The following is a 13,015-nucleotide window of genomic DNA, read 5'->3' on the forward strand; positions in this document are numbered from 1 at the left end:
GGGGGCGTGTCCTGAGCTGATTTCCCAGTCCTGGAAGAACACAAGTCCTTTTCACTTTGGAAGTGAGCCAGGCTGGGCTGGTACTGAGATGTTATGGGGGCAGGAAGAGGGGGACTGGGGTATTGAACTGTTTCTACTAAGAGCTGAAGATGAGAAAAAAAAAAGAGTTGAAGATGAGGTTGGGAGGAGGGGACTCTGGGCTCACCTTAGGATTCTGTGTCTCAGCTCCTGCGCAGCTGCTCAGGGAAGTCCCAAAGACCCAAAGAGCAGCTGGGACCCTCCACTTTATACCCTCGGGTCAAGGGCAAAGTCCCTAGAACTCTAGCTGCCCTCCCTCTGTTCCCCGATTAACCTCACCCCTGTGATTCCTCCCGGTTAATTACTAATCGTCAGCTCTGCAGGGGGAGTCTGTAGTTAGGCTCTCCCTTCCCTCCAACAGATGCTCAGCCTGAACCACCACCCAGACCCAGTGAGGGCACAGACACACCCTATCCCCAGGCAGAGACCCTGAAGCCACTCAGGAGCCTGGTTCCCAGAGTCCCCAAAGGGATTCTGTGGCTCCAGCTGACAGGACTCCCAAGGAGTGATCCAAACATCCTGTGGCCTTGCCGTGTGTCTGGGTGTCTGTGGGTCTGTGTGTCTTGGGGGGTGTTTGGAGGAGGGGAGTGTGTAATGGAGGAAACAACAGGAGACAAACCGGAGAGGCTGGGTATGTGGGATCTTGGAGCACCTCCAATGCCCAACCTCGGATCCAGGATGTGAAGTCTAATAGACTGTGGAGCCCCTTGCCAGACCAAGAAGGGCCTGCATTTTGGAATGGTCCCTCTGGGGTGGGGTTGGAATGTGTCATAGGGAGTGAGTCTGGAAACAGAGAGACCAGTTAAGAGGCTGAGAGATGATGAGGTCTGAACCAAGGTGGGAACAGGAGGGATGGGGAGAACAGGATACATCCCAGGGGTACTTGGGCAGTAGAGTTGGTGATGGGGAGGGTGGGAGGGAGAGGAAATATATCAAAGTTCGGCTTCTGGATTGGGAAACTGATGAGGATATGAAAGTCAGAGGGGTCTAAGGAAGCCTTTCAGAAGCTTGTTTCCCTTTCACAGGACTATGGAACCCGATTTGGGGACCAGATTCACAGAGGGATGAGAAGGGAGCTTCTTTTTTAAGAGATTATGGTTTGGTCAGATCCAGCAATGATGGGTTCCATTCAAGACCTAGTTGGGCAACTGCCTAACGTTATGTATCCATCTAGCCACTCATCCATCCACCCACTCATTTATCCACTTACTAGGTGTACCGGTTAATAATGCGGATTTTTTCAATAGATGGAGTTACACATATGTTGATATATATATGCGATTTGATATGTCTGTTATTTTGTTGTATTGACAATAAGCTTCAAAACTTCATATGTCAAATTTTCTGAAGGTGTTAACGTCATAAATATTTTTACGCTTAAAAATGTCGAATTTCGTGCCAAAAAAAAGAGCATTTGCGGGAAGTTTTAATTCATTACTTTATTTTGAAGAAAAGTGCTGCTGAAAGTCTTTAACTGGTTTTGAAGTGTGTGATGGTGCGTTATCATGAAGCAAAATTACTATGCAATGTCTTCTGGCCCATTCTGTGGTGACATCATGGTTGATGTCACGATCTAAGCGTGGTTTAAATCGATTATTTGTTATCGGTAACAATCAGTATTAACGGTTTCACCTGGTTTTAGAAGCTCATAATACCACACCTTCCTGATCCCACCAAACGCAGAGCATTGTCTTCTTTCTGAAGCGATTTGGCCTTGCAGTCGATGTTGATGGTTGACCTGGAATAACACATGATTTTGTCCATTTGGGATTCTCAAAATAAATCCACTTTTCATCACCAGTCACAATTCGATGCAAAAAGGACTTTCTTTCGTGCCGTTGAAGCAACATTTTACTGATGACTTTTCGGTTTTCCATTTGTCTTTCGTTCAGTTGATGTGGCATCCATTTTCCTTCCTTTAAAATCTTTCCCATTGCTTGTAAACGATCAGAAATTGTTTGCTGAGCAACGTTTAATCTTTCTGCAAGTTGTTTTTGAGTTTACACGCATCTTTATCCAATAATGCTTGTGATTGTTGGTCTTCAAACTTTTTCAGTTGACCTGGACGTTCTTTGTCTTTCACATCGAAATCATCACTTTTAAAGCGTTTAAACCAGCGTTCACAAGTATCTTGAGATGGAGCATGTTCACCATAAGCTTCCCGAAGTATACAATAACTTTCAGCAGCACTTTTCTTCAAAATAAAGTAATGAATTAAAACTTCCTGCAAATGCTCTTTTTTTGGCATGTTATTCGACATTTTTAAACGTAAAAATATCTATGATGTTAACACCTTTAGAAAATTTGACATATGAAGTTTCGAAGCTTGTTGTCAATACAACAAAATAGCAGACATATCAAATCACATATATATCAACATATGTGTAACTCCATCTATTGAAAAAATCCGCATTATTACCTGGTACACCTAGTATCCACCCATCATCCATCCACCTACCCATCCACCTAGCCAGCCAGCTGGCCTGTGTCTATCCATCGGTTGGTTTCTAAGCACATTAGTTGAGTTCCTACTCTATGTTGGGCCAAGATTGGCAAAGTCAGCTTCTCTCGTGGTCCAAGCAATGGTACAATCCCCGAGTCAGCCTGGGATTCAGAGGCCAGTCACCTCACCGCCCTGAGCCCTTAGGTCCCTGGCTGGTAAAATGACAATTCGCTTGGCTTTTCCAGTGAATTGTCGAATTCAGTAAGATAAGTGACCCATCTCTGTGCCTAGAGCAGAATCCCTCAGCGCGTTTGCTCTCTTCATGCTCTCATGCCCTTTCGCCGTCTCCAGGTGGCTGAAGTGTCCTGGCCAAGGAAATGGCCCCACCTCCTCTAGTTTCTCAGTCCTGTTTCAGGTCCACAACTTCTGTTGGCTCAGCCAGCCTCTGATTGCTCAGGGTCCCCTGAGCTGAAGTCCTCCACAACATTGAGCATATTTTAGGGTAACATAGACCCAGCCTTTTTCCATCAAGGAAGATAGAAATCTGCACAGTTCCCCCTTTAATGTGACAAAGGTTAAGTAATTGGTGCTTAATTTGCCGAGCATTGAGGAGTAATGGTCAGAATAAACTCTCTGCCCAAGTGGCTAAGAGCAGAGAACACAGAAAGCCTGGGTTCGCATTCCAGCTCCACCACAGGGTGGCTGTGTCCGTTCAGAACCCACAGGGGATTGAAGTGGGGCGTGGCAGAGGTGCGGCCGGGCTTGGCCTGGTAGAGTGACCACAAGTCCTGGTTTGCCTGGCCAAGTCCTGGTATGAATCTTGGCCCAGCGACCCTTTTCACTCTGAAACGTGCCCTGCGGAGGACAATGAGCCATAGAGTCTTATAGCGTGTTCTGGTGGTTCTGGGGAACTGAGGCAGGGAATCAGCCACCTGGTGTTTACCAGAAAAGTCTCCATTCATAGCAAAAGGAAATTAAAAATAACCCTGCTTCTCAGAAACATTGCTGTAACTATTAGAACACTGCCTTTCATCCTTTGCTAGCTGACCTTTTTCTTTTTTAATGTTTTAAAGAGTTTGTTTGAGCGAAACTGATGGCATGCTGGGAAGCAAAGCACAAGTGCTCCAGAGGACGATGCTCTGCAGCCCCCTTCACACACGGGACTTAAGGAGGGAATCTGCCTTTTAAACCCGCGTCGGATTTCCTCGTCTATGAGAGGCTGCGCTGCTCTTTTGCATCTACCCTTCTAGCCTAAGCCTTTTCCTGTGGCTTTACACTCAGCACAGGTGTGGTTCTTAATGGCCGCATCACATTCTGTCATGAACCCTAATTTACGTAGGAACCCTCTTGGTGTCCCGGAGCCGCTTCCACCTGCACGGAGTGAACTGGGTGAGGTCAGGGTTCATACAGCGGTGGGAGGAGTGTCACTGAGCCGTGGAAATGCAGTTGCTACTGAGTTCTTTTGTTGGAACTAGAGGTCCTGTTAAAGTCCCATTAGGGACGGGTCTGAGGCTGCTGGAGCACCCCACCCCGGGGAGCCTGACACCCACAGTGTGTCCAGAGACCCCAGTCCATAGGCCTGCTCCCCATCTCTCCTGCACTATTGAGGTCAGACCCTGGGCAAGAGCAGCTGGTACCAAGGCGCTCCTGATGAACTGACGCTTCTCCTCTTTAATAATCTCGGGCAGTTTTGACTTCTCCCTCCCCTGCTCTCATGGAGCTCAGGGGCCGGTAGGGGAGGCAGTTATTGGTCACAAGTGATCATTACGAAATGCTGTGGATTTGCACATCCAAATGATCCCCCAAAATTCTGGGGATGGGATGGGGCTGCTGAGCAGAGCTGCCTTTTGGACGCCTAAGAGCAGCGGGGAAGGTGGCCAGCCATACTCCAGCCCCAGCCTCTCGGCCCCTTGGTTCATTTCAGCAGCCTCCTCCCCACTCACAGCCTGCCTCTCCCCACCTGCGACAGACTCTGGGTGCACCTGAAGGGTGACTTTTGCCCTGTCTGCTCACGTGCCTCCCCAGGCCTCTGGGCCTGCAGCCTGGGTGGTTGGTGGTGTCTCACACTGAGAAAAGGCTTCCAGGGGGAGGAGTCTTGGAGGGAAGATGCCAAGACCTGTCTGTGCCGACTGTGTCTGAGGAGCTCTGGCGTTCGCAGTTGGATCTTTGGGTCTAAAGCACAGGACGTGCTCCTTATCTGACAGGGGCCTCCTGCACGTCGGGACCTCAGGGAGCAGCATGAGGTCGGTCCTTGGAGCAGGAAATGGAGCAGGCATCTGTGAGAGGCCCTTCTCCTCCACCTCGTCATCTTTAATCCATCCCCTGACTCTCCCAGTTTTGTTTCCCAGGAGCTCCGGGCCACCAGGCCTCACCTGGGTTATTGCAATGGCCTCTCAGATGCTCTCCCTGCGCTGTCCTCACTCCTCCTGATCCAGACTCCAAAAAATGCAGCCAGACAGCTGTTCAAAATGCGCTTCTTATCATGTCACCCTCTCCCTTTTAAAACCTGCCAGCCTCACGGCCTAAAGAGAGCCTAAAGAGAGCATCCATCATCGCCTGGGGCAGCACAACTTGGCTTCCCCTGTGAAGGTGCCCCAGGGAGAGTGAGGAGGGCAGCTGGGCTAAGCCCAGAGGAGCCTCCACATTTCTGAGAGGGCAGAGGAAGGGGAAACTGAGACCCGCCCGCAGCTGGGTTCAGGAGGAACAGCAGAAAAGCAGGGCCCCAGAAACCAGAGTCGCCACGTTTTGAAAGGCACCCTGGTCAGCTGGGTCTGCTGAGATGGCAGCCAAGGTGAACACAGCAGGCTAGTGACTCAGGAGAGCCCTCCGGGGCCAGTGCTGGGGGAGAGGCAGCTTGCAATGAGTGGGATGCGTGAAGAGCACGGCCAATGTGCATGTGACAGGCTGACAGTTACTGAATTTCGTCACACCAACGAAAATGAGTTCCCTAGGAGCCACATGGTTGCTGAACAGAGAGGACAGTGCCAAGAACAAGCATGTGTGTCCGGGAGCGAAGCAAGTGTGGAGGTGGGCACCCCCAGCTGTCTCCGCAGTTCTCCGTCAAGACCCGTTGCTCCTTACATGCACGCAGTTCGATGCAGGTGTGTTTCCTGCAGAACCTCAAGTTTGAGGACAATCAAGGGAGGAAAAACTAACATTCCAGACCATCTGTCTAGGAACTGGGTTTTTGGGAGGAACTGGCTACCGAGCAGTGTAATCCCACGGCAAGGTTCCTCATAAGCACAGTCTGAGGACTCCTGCCTCTTCTCACCAACATGGTTATTTATTCAACTGACATATAAGCCGCACTGAGTCAGTACGGTGCGGTGCACTGGGAATCCGGCCGTGAACACTCTGCCCCGGCGGTCAGACCAGCACGCTTGCACACAGACACAGCTGTGAGTGCATTGCACACCCATGGCTGCATCCTCTCTGATCTGTGGTCAAGTCACCTGTTTTCACCGTGGGGTGGATGACATAGTAGGGGCCACCTGCCGCCTCCCTTTGGGGAACACAGCAATCCGTCCCCTGGCCCTCTTGACTTTGTCCTTTCCTGGAGATCTTGGACTTCACTCTGAGCTGCCCGACACAGAGCAGGCAGGGCCCTGAGATGTTCCATTCAAGCCTCATTTTCCAAAGCTACATTAGGTCCTGTGGAGCAGGACATGACCAGCTGACCTGAGAATGTCCTGCCTCCGTTTGGGGGACAAGCGCCCTGGGTAATGATTGATGCTGGTGGCTCAGGGGTAGGTCACTCATTGACTGACGAGGCCAAAGTCTGTGGCCCAAAGAGCTGAGGCAGCGTTAGGCTTTTCTCAGAAATCACCTCTTCCCCTACAGCTCCCTCCTCATGTCTCTCCAGCCCTATGCCCCAGGGCTTCATGCTGGCCCTGGAGACCAGGCCTGAGCGTGAGGCTGTGGACAGCACGCTCTGAGATGGCAGGCCACGCTCTGGCTTCTAGGTTCCAGACCTGAAACTCTGAGATCTGGCTTTAGACTTCAGGTCCTGGGCTCTAGCTCCTGGTAGCTGAATGCCGCCGGTAGCTCAATGCCCTGCATTCTAAGTTCTCCGGTCCAAGCTCTGGCCCTGCATCTGGGTTCTGGGTTCTGTCAGCCCCTCAGCACAAGGAAGCCACGGGAAGAGGTAGCATCCTTGGCTGGTGGGGTTACCCTCCCCACCCATCTCAGCTGGCCAGGACGTCATCCCGGAAGCCAGCACCCTGGGCTCTGCTGGAGGTAGGATGCTGGCTCTATGGTGCTTCTCCTTGGCTTCTGCCTTGGCTATATCCCCAAGCCAGTATTCTGGAGAGAGCAGCTGAAATGGCCACAGAGCACCCCTCGCCCAGACCCTGCAGGAGTCACAGGACACATACGCATGTGCATGTCCCCAGCTCCTTTTGGACCCCCCAGGACCAACACGATGTGAATGGCACCTCTGACAGTTATGCAGCCATATGGGCCTGTGCCCAGCCTGGCTGCATCTCATTCAGTGTAATCAACCATGAGTGTTCCTCCCTATCTGGGCCTTTGCTTCCTTGTGGAAGCTGAATTCCAGCCTCTAATCCCCCAGAAGTAAGAGTCACTTGACCACCAGGCCAGGCCTCTCGGCAGGGGGCACCTTGTGCTCACCCGTGGAGGTAGGGGTGGCTGCCCAGGGAACATGAGCCTACAGCTGCATCAGCACTTTCATCTGGGCTCCAGGTGAGCCGCCCCTGCCCCTACCTGCCCCCACCCTGGCCCAGAGCCTAGGTCACTGTGTGCCCTGTGCTCACCCTGTGCCCATCTCATACCAACCCCTTCTCTAGCCCCAAGGCCATTAAGTGGGGTTAGACCAGCGGTTCTCAACCTGTGGGTCGAGACCCCTTTGGTGGTCGAACGACCCTTTCACAGGGGTCGCCTAAGACCATCCTGCATATCAGATATTTACATTACGATTCATAACAGTAGCAACATTAGAGTTATGAAGTAGCAACGAAAATAATTTTATGGGTGGGTCACAACATGAGGAACTGTATTTAAAAGGCCAGAAGGTTGAGAACCACTGGGTTAGACGATGAGAGACAGGGAACAAGATTCTCTCTTGGAGGCTTGGAGTCATATGACGTGGGTCCATGGGGTCCTTGGGGAAGTCACACCTGCTGGCTCAGCCGGTGTCCTCCATAGGATGGTGGTATTGGAGGCTGCAGAGCGGTCAGCAAATGTGTGGTCTCGCTTTTCCTTTCTGTTGGGTGCTAGGTAGACAGACTGACTCCTTTCCTGGCTTCCCAGCTGGTGAGGTGAGGGGAAGCAGCGGTGAGACCCTCTTGACCACCGGGAGTCTAGATCCAAGCAGGGGCTTTGGAACAGGGCTATGGGTTGACCAACTGATCCCCTGCCTCTGGGCCTGGTGGGGCTGAGAGGATGAGGGCTCAGAGCCTGAGGGGTTCTGGGAATGAAGAGTCCCCTCAGCCCAGGGCTGCTGCAGAGGACACGCTGGAGGAGGGGTCGCAGCGAGGATGGTGGCAGAGAATACACCAGGCCAGCCAAAATGCGCCTCCGAAGGAAGACTTGGGTTTTGTTATGGAGAAAGGGCTGGCAGGCCAGAAGGGACAAAGAGGTGGCCTTGGGAAGGCTTTTGTGTTGATTATTTTTAAATTGCATCCTTTTAAAAAATAAAGCTAGGCCCTGGCCAGTGTTGCTCTGTTGGCCAGTGCACCAAAGGGTGGCAGGTTCGATTCCTGGTCAAAGGCATGTACCTGGGTTGCAGGTTTGATCCCTGGCCCCCAGCCAGGTGTGTGCAGGAGGCAACCAATCGATGTTTCTCCCTCTCTCTCTCTCTCTCTCTCTCTCTCTCTCTCTCCCCTCTCTCCCCCTGCCTCCCTCCCTCCTTCCACTCCTAAAAATTGATGGGGCCCTAACTGGTTTGGCTCAGTGGATAGAGCGTCGGTCTGCGGACTGAAAGGTCCCAGGTTCGATTCTGGTCAAGGGCATGTACCTTGGTTGTGGGCACATCCCCAGTAGGAGGTGTGCAGGAGGCAGCTGATCGATGTTTCTCTCCCATTGATGTTTCTAACTCTCTATCCCTCTCCCTTCCTCTCTGTAAAAAATCAATAAAATATATTTTTAAAAAATTGATGGGAAAAATATCCTTGGGTGAGGGTTAGCAACAACAAAATTTAAAGCTAAGGTGAAAATCTCCTTTGACCTCTACCCCCTGTCAGTTTGACATGTATTCTTCTAGAACATTCTCTCTCCTTTCTGTACCCTTACAAGTGCGTGTGTGGTTGTGGTTTATATAAAGGTCTCATGCCATATGCATTGCTCTCTCTTTTTTTAAATGAATAATAACACATCTTGGAGAACTTTCCACATCAGGACACACTGTACTCAGTTCCTTGCCTGCTGTGGCTTTGCAGAGCATGGGTACACCAGCAAGTATTGTCACCCTCCCCACCCATCGCACACCCCCACCATCCACATGGGCTGTTTGCCAGTTTTCAGGTCATAAGCAACCCTGCAGGGATGGGCTTCCTCATGCCCAGGAGCAAGTGACTCCAGTGGTACTGCTGTGGTCACACAGGTGTGGTTTAAACTGTCAGCAGAAATTCCCAAACTGCCCCCCGGGGCAGCCATATCAATGTCCCCTCCATGAAAGGGCCCTGGCTCCTCAGCAGGAATTTCTACAGCATCCAGGCCCTTCCTGGGGTGTGTCCCCGAGTCAGAGCCTAAGGGCTGGCTCGTCAAGCTCCTTGCAGAATCCTGGGCTGGTCGCTTCCCTTCCTGCAGCCATGGTTTCATACCCACTGAGCTGTTTGCTTATGAGGACAAAAATGAGATAAAGGACGGAATGTGCCTACCCTGTGGACCTTGGTAGATGTGAATTTCTCCTCCTGCAGGGGCCAACCTTTAGGGAGGCTCATCTGCCTGACTCACGACCCCCTCTCTCATGAGGCAATCTCCTTGCTTCCTCAGTTTGACAGGCACGTCACTGGCAGTTGGGAGGCCTGCCGGAGGGTAGGCTTGGCCTAAGGATCTGCCAACTTTGAGAAGATACCCTTTCTGTTACCTGGTGCCCCCACCTCTCTATCCTGGGGCATGGAAGGGTGTCTCCTGCCACAGGGTGAAGCCATGGGGCCCAGGAAGTGTGAGGGGTTCTGCAGCTGATCAGGGAGGGACATGGGTTGTCTCCCTACCCACATCTTCAGCCACAGGCTGTGACCCTGGTGCTAAGCGGTCCCCTGCCCAGGATCCCCACTGCCCTGTTGTCCCTGCATCCTTTGCTGGGACTATCTGAGGCTGTGGCAACATTTGTTGGTCCACTAGGCCAAGGGGATACAGACGTGACAAAGAGGGATGAGGTCCCTGCCATTAAGGCACCTACATCATATTGTCAGCAAATGAGTATAAATAGGTAAATAAGGTTGTTACAGAGTAGGCTGAGTGCTGTGAAGGAAGAAAACTGGGTAACATGGTAGAGAGTAACATTGGGGAGCACTTGGTATATGATGTCTTTGTCCATTTGGGCTGCTAGAACAAATGTACCAGAGACTGGCTTATAAACAACAAAAATGTATTTCTCACAGTTGCAGAGGCTGGAAGTCTGAGGTCAGGGTGGCAGCATGGTTGGGGTCTGGAGAGAGCTCTCTTCAGGTTGCAGATGGCGTCTTCTCGATGTGCCCCTCACGTGGTGGGAGGGCTGAGGCAGCTCTCTGAGGTCTCTTATAAAGGCACTGACCCACCCTCATACTAATCCCCTTCCAAAGGCCCCACCTCCAAGCACCATCACTGGGGGCTGGGATTTGAACATATGAATGTGAGGACACACACACACACACACACACACACACACACACACACGGTTAGGCCACAGCGCGAGGTGACGAGGGACGGCTCCTCTGAGGTGTTTTAAGACAAGATCTTCAATGAAGCAGGACTCTGGTTGCAGACCTTAGAAACCCCAGTAAAATAACAAGTAGACCCACATCCAAAGAATGAGTGTGTGGGCTTATCTCAGGAGGAAGTCTACAAGTGGCTAACTTCGAGCATGCAGGAATGTAGGCATTTAGATAATTTTGTCAGGAATCTCCTTCCATCTCTCAGTCCTGATCTCCTGTGTTGCCTTCATTTGCATGTAGGTCCCCTCCCTGCAGGTCCTTTCTGCAAGTCCCCAGGAGATGGTAGAAAATGACCAGGATTGGTGTTCTAACTGGGTGAGAGATCATCCCTGAACTAAACTGATTGGCCAGGCCTGGGTCATGAGCTCATGCCAGCAGCTAGGGGGTCAACACAGCCAAACAACATGGGCTGAGGGGGCAGAGTGCTGAAGCCCCCTAAATAGGAAGGTTTGGCTTTGACTTCTGGAGAAACACATAGTGGGCCAGCAACGCAACCCCCTCCCCATCTCTCCAGTGACGTAGTGGGGTGGTGGTGCTGCTGGAGCTCCTGGCAGAGGTGACAGAAAGCGCAAAGAGCTGGGGTGGGGAGGAGAGCTCAACCTGCTGAGGTGGTCAAGAGGGCCCCTCACTCCCCAGATACCTTCTTGCAGCTCCTGGGTCCCCTTGCTTCCTCTGTCACAGCACCAGGACTGAACCTGGCTTCTCTGCCTACAGGCTGGGGCCCTTCTTCTGGGAGGTCTTCCTGTTCCCCTTCCCTGCGTGGGGTTTCCCTGGCTGCCTGGGACAGGGAAGACCCCCAGCTAAAGCAGGCAAGGGGCAGGACCTGCCCCTGCAACAATGCCCAGTGTCCCCTACAAGGCCTTTAATGCATCCAAAGAAAGCACAGCCATGTCTTCAGGGACCCTCAGTCCCATAAAGAAGCAGAAAGTGACTAGACACTGTGCTCAGATCAGAAACCAAGGAATAGTATGATCATACCTGGCAGAGGCACAGCTACCCAGAGGGTCTTCCCTTTCCTCTCCCTCCCTCTTGTGTTCTCTCTCTCTCTCTCCTTCCCACACTCTGTACAGTCAAGAAGAGAAGTTCTGATAACAGGAAGTCAGGGGGAACTCCAGGCACTGTGACCTTGATGACAGATGCAGTGTGGTTTGGGGGGTAGAGTACCGGTACAGGGTATACAAGGAACACACCTCAAGGCAGAATAATAATAATTATTATAATAACAATATTATACATCCAGGACAAACCTAGCTGCCCCAACCCAAATGCAAAATCTGTATATCCAGTAGAGTCCGGTGGCTAGAGGGAGGGGCTCCCCACCTACCCCCCCAGGCCTTACTCATACTGGCTCCCTGAGGAGGGGCCTGCCCCTCCTCCTGCTCCCTGATGAAGCTTGGCACAGGGTGGGGAGGCTGGCACTGCCAACACCGCCCCTCTGTGATGGGCATGCCTGCACAGGGTAGAGAAAGAAAGGAGGGGAGCCCCACCTCCCCCCAGTGGCCTGGCTGCAAGGGCTGGAAGGGCAAGCCTGTGAGGGACCAAGGGGTGGTAGCTGTGGGGTGTGGCTACTCAGAGCCCCTCTCCAAACCCTCCTGGCTCTTCCTTCGGGCCTGCCCGTGGCAGGAAGGGGCCAGGGACACTCACAGCACAGACAGGGCATGCAGGGCGGGACCATGGCATGCTTGGCCCGCCAGGTGCCATGCGGCCAGCCTGGACTGTTGGACGGCTGTCAGAGGGCAGAGTGGGCGGTGGAGTCCAAGGGGCCCCTCTTGGGCTGGGCTGATGATTCAGTCTGTGGTGGGGCCTCCTGGGAGTTGGGCCCTGGGGCAGGCAGCTGCAGAAATTCTGGAAGCACCAGGTCCTCTTTGCGCAGAAGGCCCCTTTGGTCGTGGGCCCCGCTGCTTTGTACCCGGTTCAGCAGCTCCACCAGGCCTGGGGGTGGCCACAGAGTCAGGGGCCCACCCACACAGACCTGCACACACTGTTCCACCACAGTCCTGCTGCCACACTGTGGCCACAGCCTCCGGACCCCTGCACCAATGCCCCCTCTGGCCCCCATCCCTGCCCTGCTGGTCCTCCAACCTCCTGTTCCCGCTCAAATGGCATTTGGCCCCCTGATGCCATCTCAATGCTCCCAACTCCACTGGCCCCTCGCTCCCACCATCCCCAAGGTACCTTCAATGTCACAGGTCTGTCGCTTCCCAGTGACACTACTGGGAGCCTCGGCCAGGGAGTTGAGCGGCAGTGGAGGGAGATGGATGCCCTTGTTCTGGGTTCCAGGTGTGGTGCGCTGCGAGAACGTGGGGTCAGAGCCACAACCAGGAGGAGAGGTGTGGTGGGCAAAAGTGGGCTCTCCGCCTCTCGCTCACCTGGCTTCGGCGGGGATGTGTGTCGCCAGTTTCGGAAATCTTCACACCTGTGGCAGAGAGCGCCACCTTTTGTGTTCATCTCCCGCCTGGAGCCCCCCTTACTCCTGGGTCGGTCAGCCCCGGGGACCACGCCTGGGGCCAACATTCCCTACCTGGGAGAGTGTCCAACACCAGCCTCTGGGCCGCCACCGAGCTCACTAGCTTCCCCAGATCCAGCGGCTGCTTCTCGCCTGGCTGCGGGGTCAGGTCAG

General features: G+C 53.0%; 2 protein-coding genes across 2 annotated transcripts in view; both read right to left on the reverse strand.

The window, feature by feature from the left end:
• The window catches only part of SLC34A1 (solute carrier family 34 (type II sodium/phosphate cotransporter), member 1), a 12,300-nt gene extending 12,012 nt beyond the window's left edge, over window positions 1-288 (reverse strand). Inside the window, exon 1 of the mRNA XM_005865492.2 lies at window positions 206-288. The gene's annotated coding sequence lies outside the window, so the exon portion shown is untranslated. The remainder of the gene's footprint in view (window positions 1-205) is intronic.
• An 11,298-nt stretch (window positions 289-11,586) lies between these two features.
• Window positions 11,587-13,015, reverse strand: part of RGS14 (regulator of G-protein signaling 14) — a 13,999-nt gene continuing 12,570 nt past the window's right edge. Inside the window, 4 exon segments of the mRNA XM_014539167.1 lie at window positions 11,587-12,327; window positions 12,571-12,685; window positions 12,765-12,811; window positions 12,917-13,013. Coding sequence (XP_014394653.1) covers window positions 12,125-12,327; window positions 12,571-12,685; window positions 12,765-12,811; window positions 12,917-13,013 — 462 coding nt within the window. The 3' untranslated portion in view covers window positions 11,587-12,124.

Source organism: Myotis brandtii, unplaced genomic scaffold (assembly GCF_000412655.1).
Source record: "Myotis brandtii unplaced genomic scaffold, ASM41265v1 scaffold208, whole genome shotgun sequence".
In the NCBI taxonomy this organism is placed as follows: domain Eukaryota; kingdom Metazoa; phylum Chordata; class Mammalia; order Chiroptera; family Vespertilionidae; genus Myotis; species Myotis brandtii.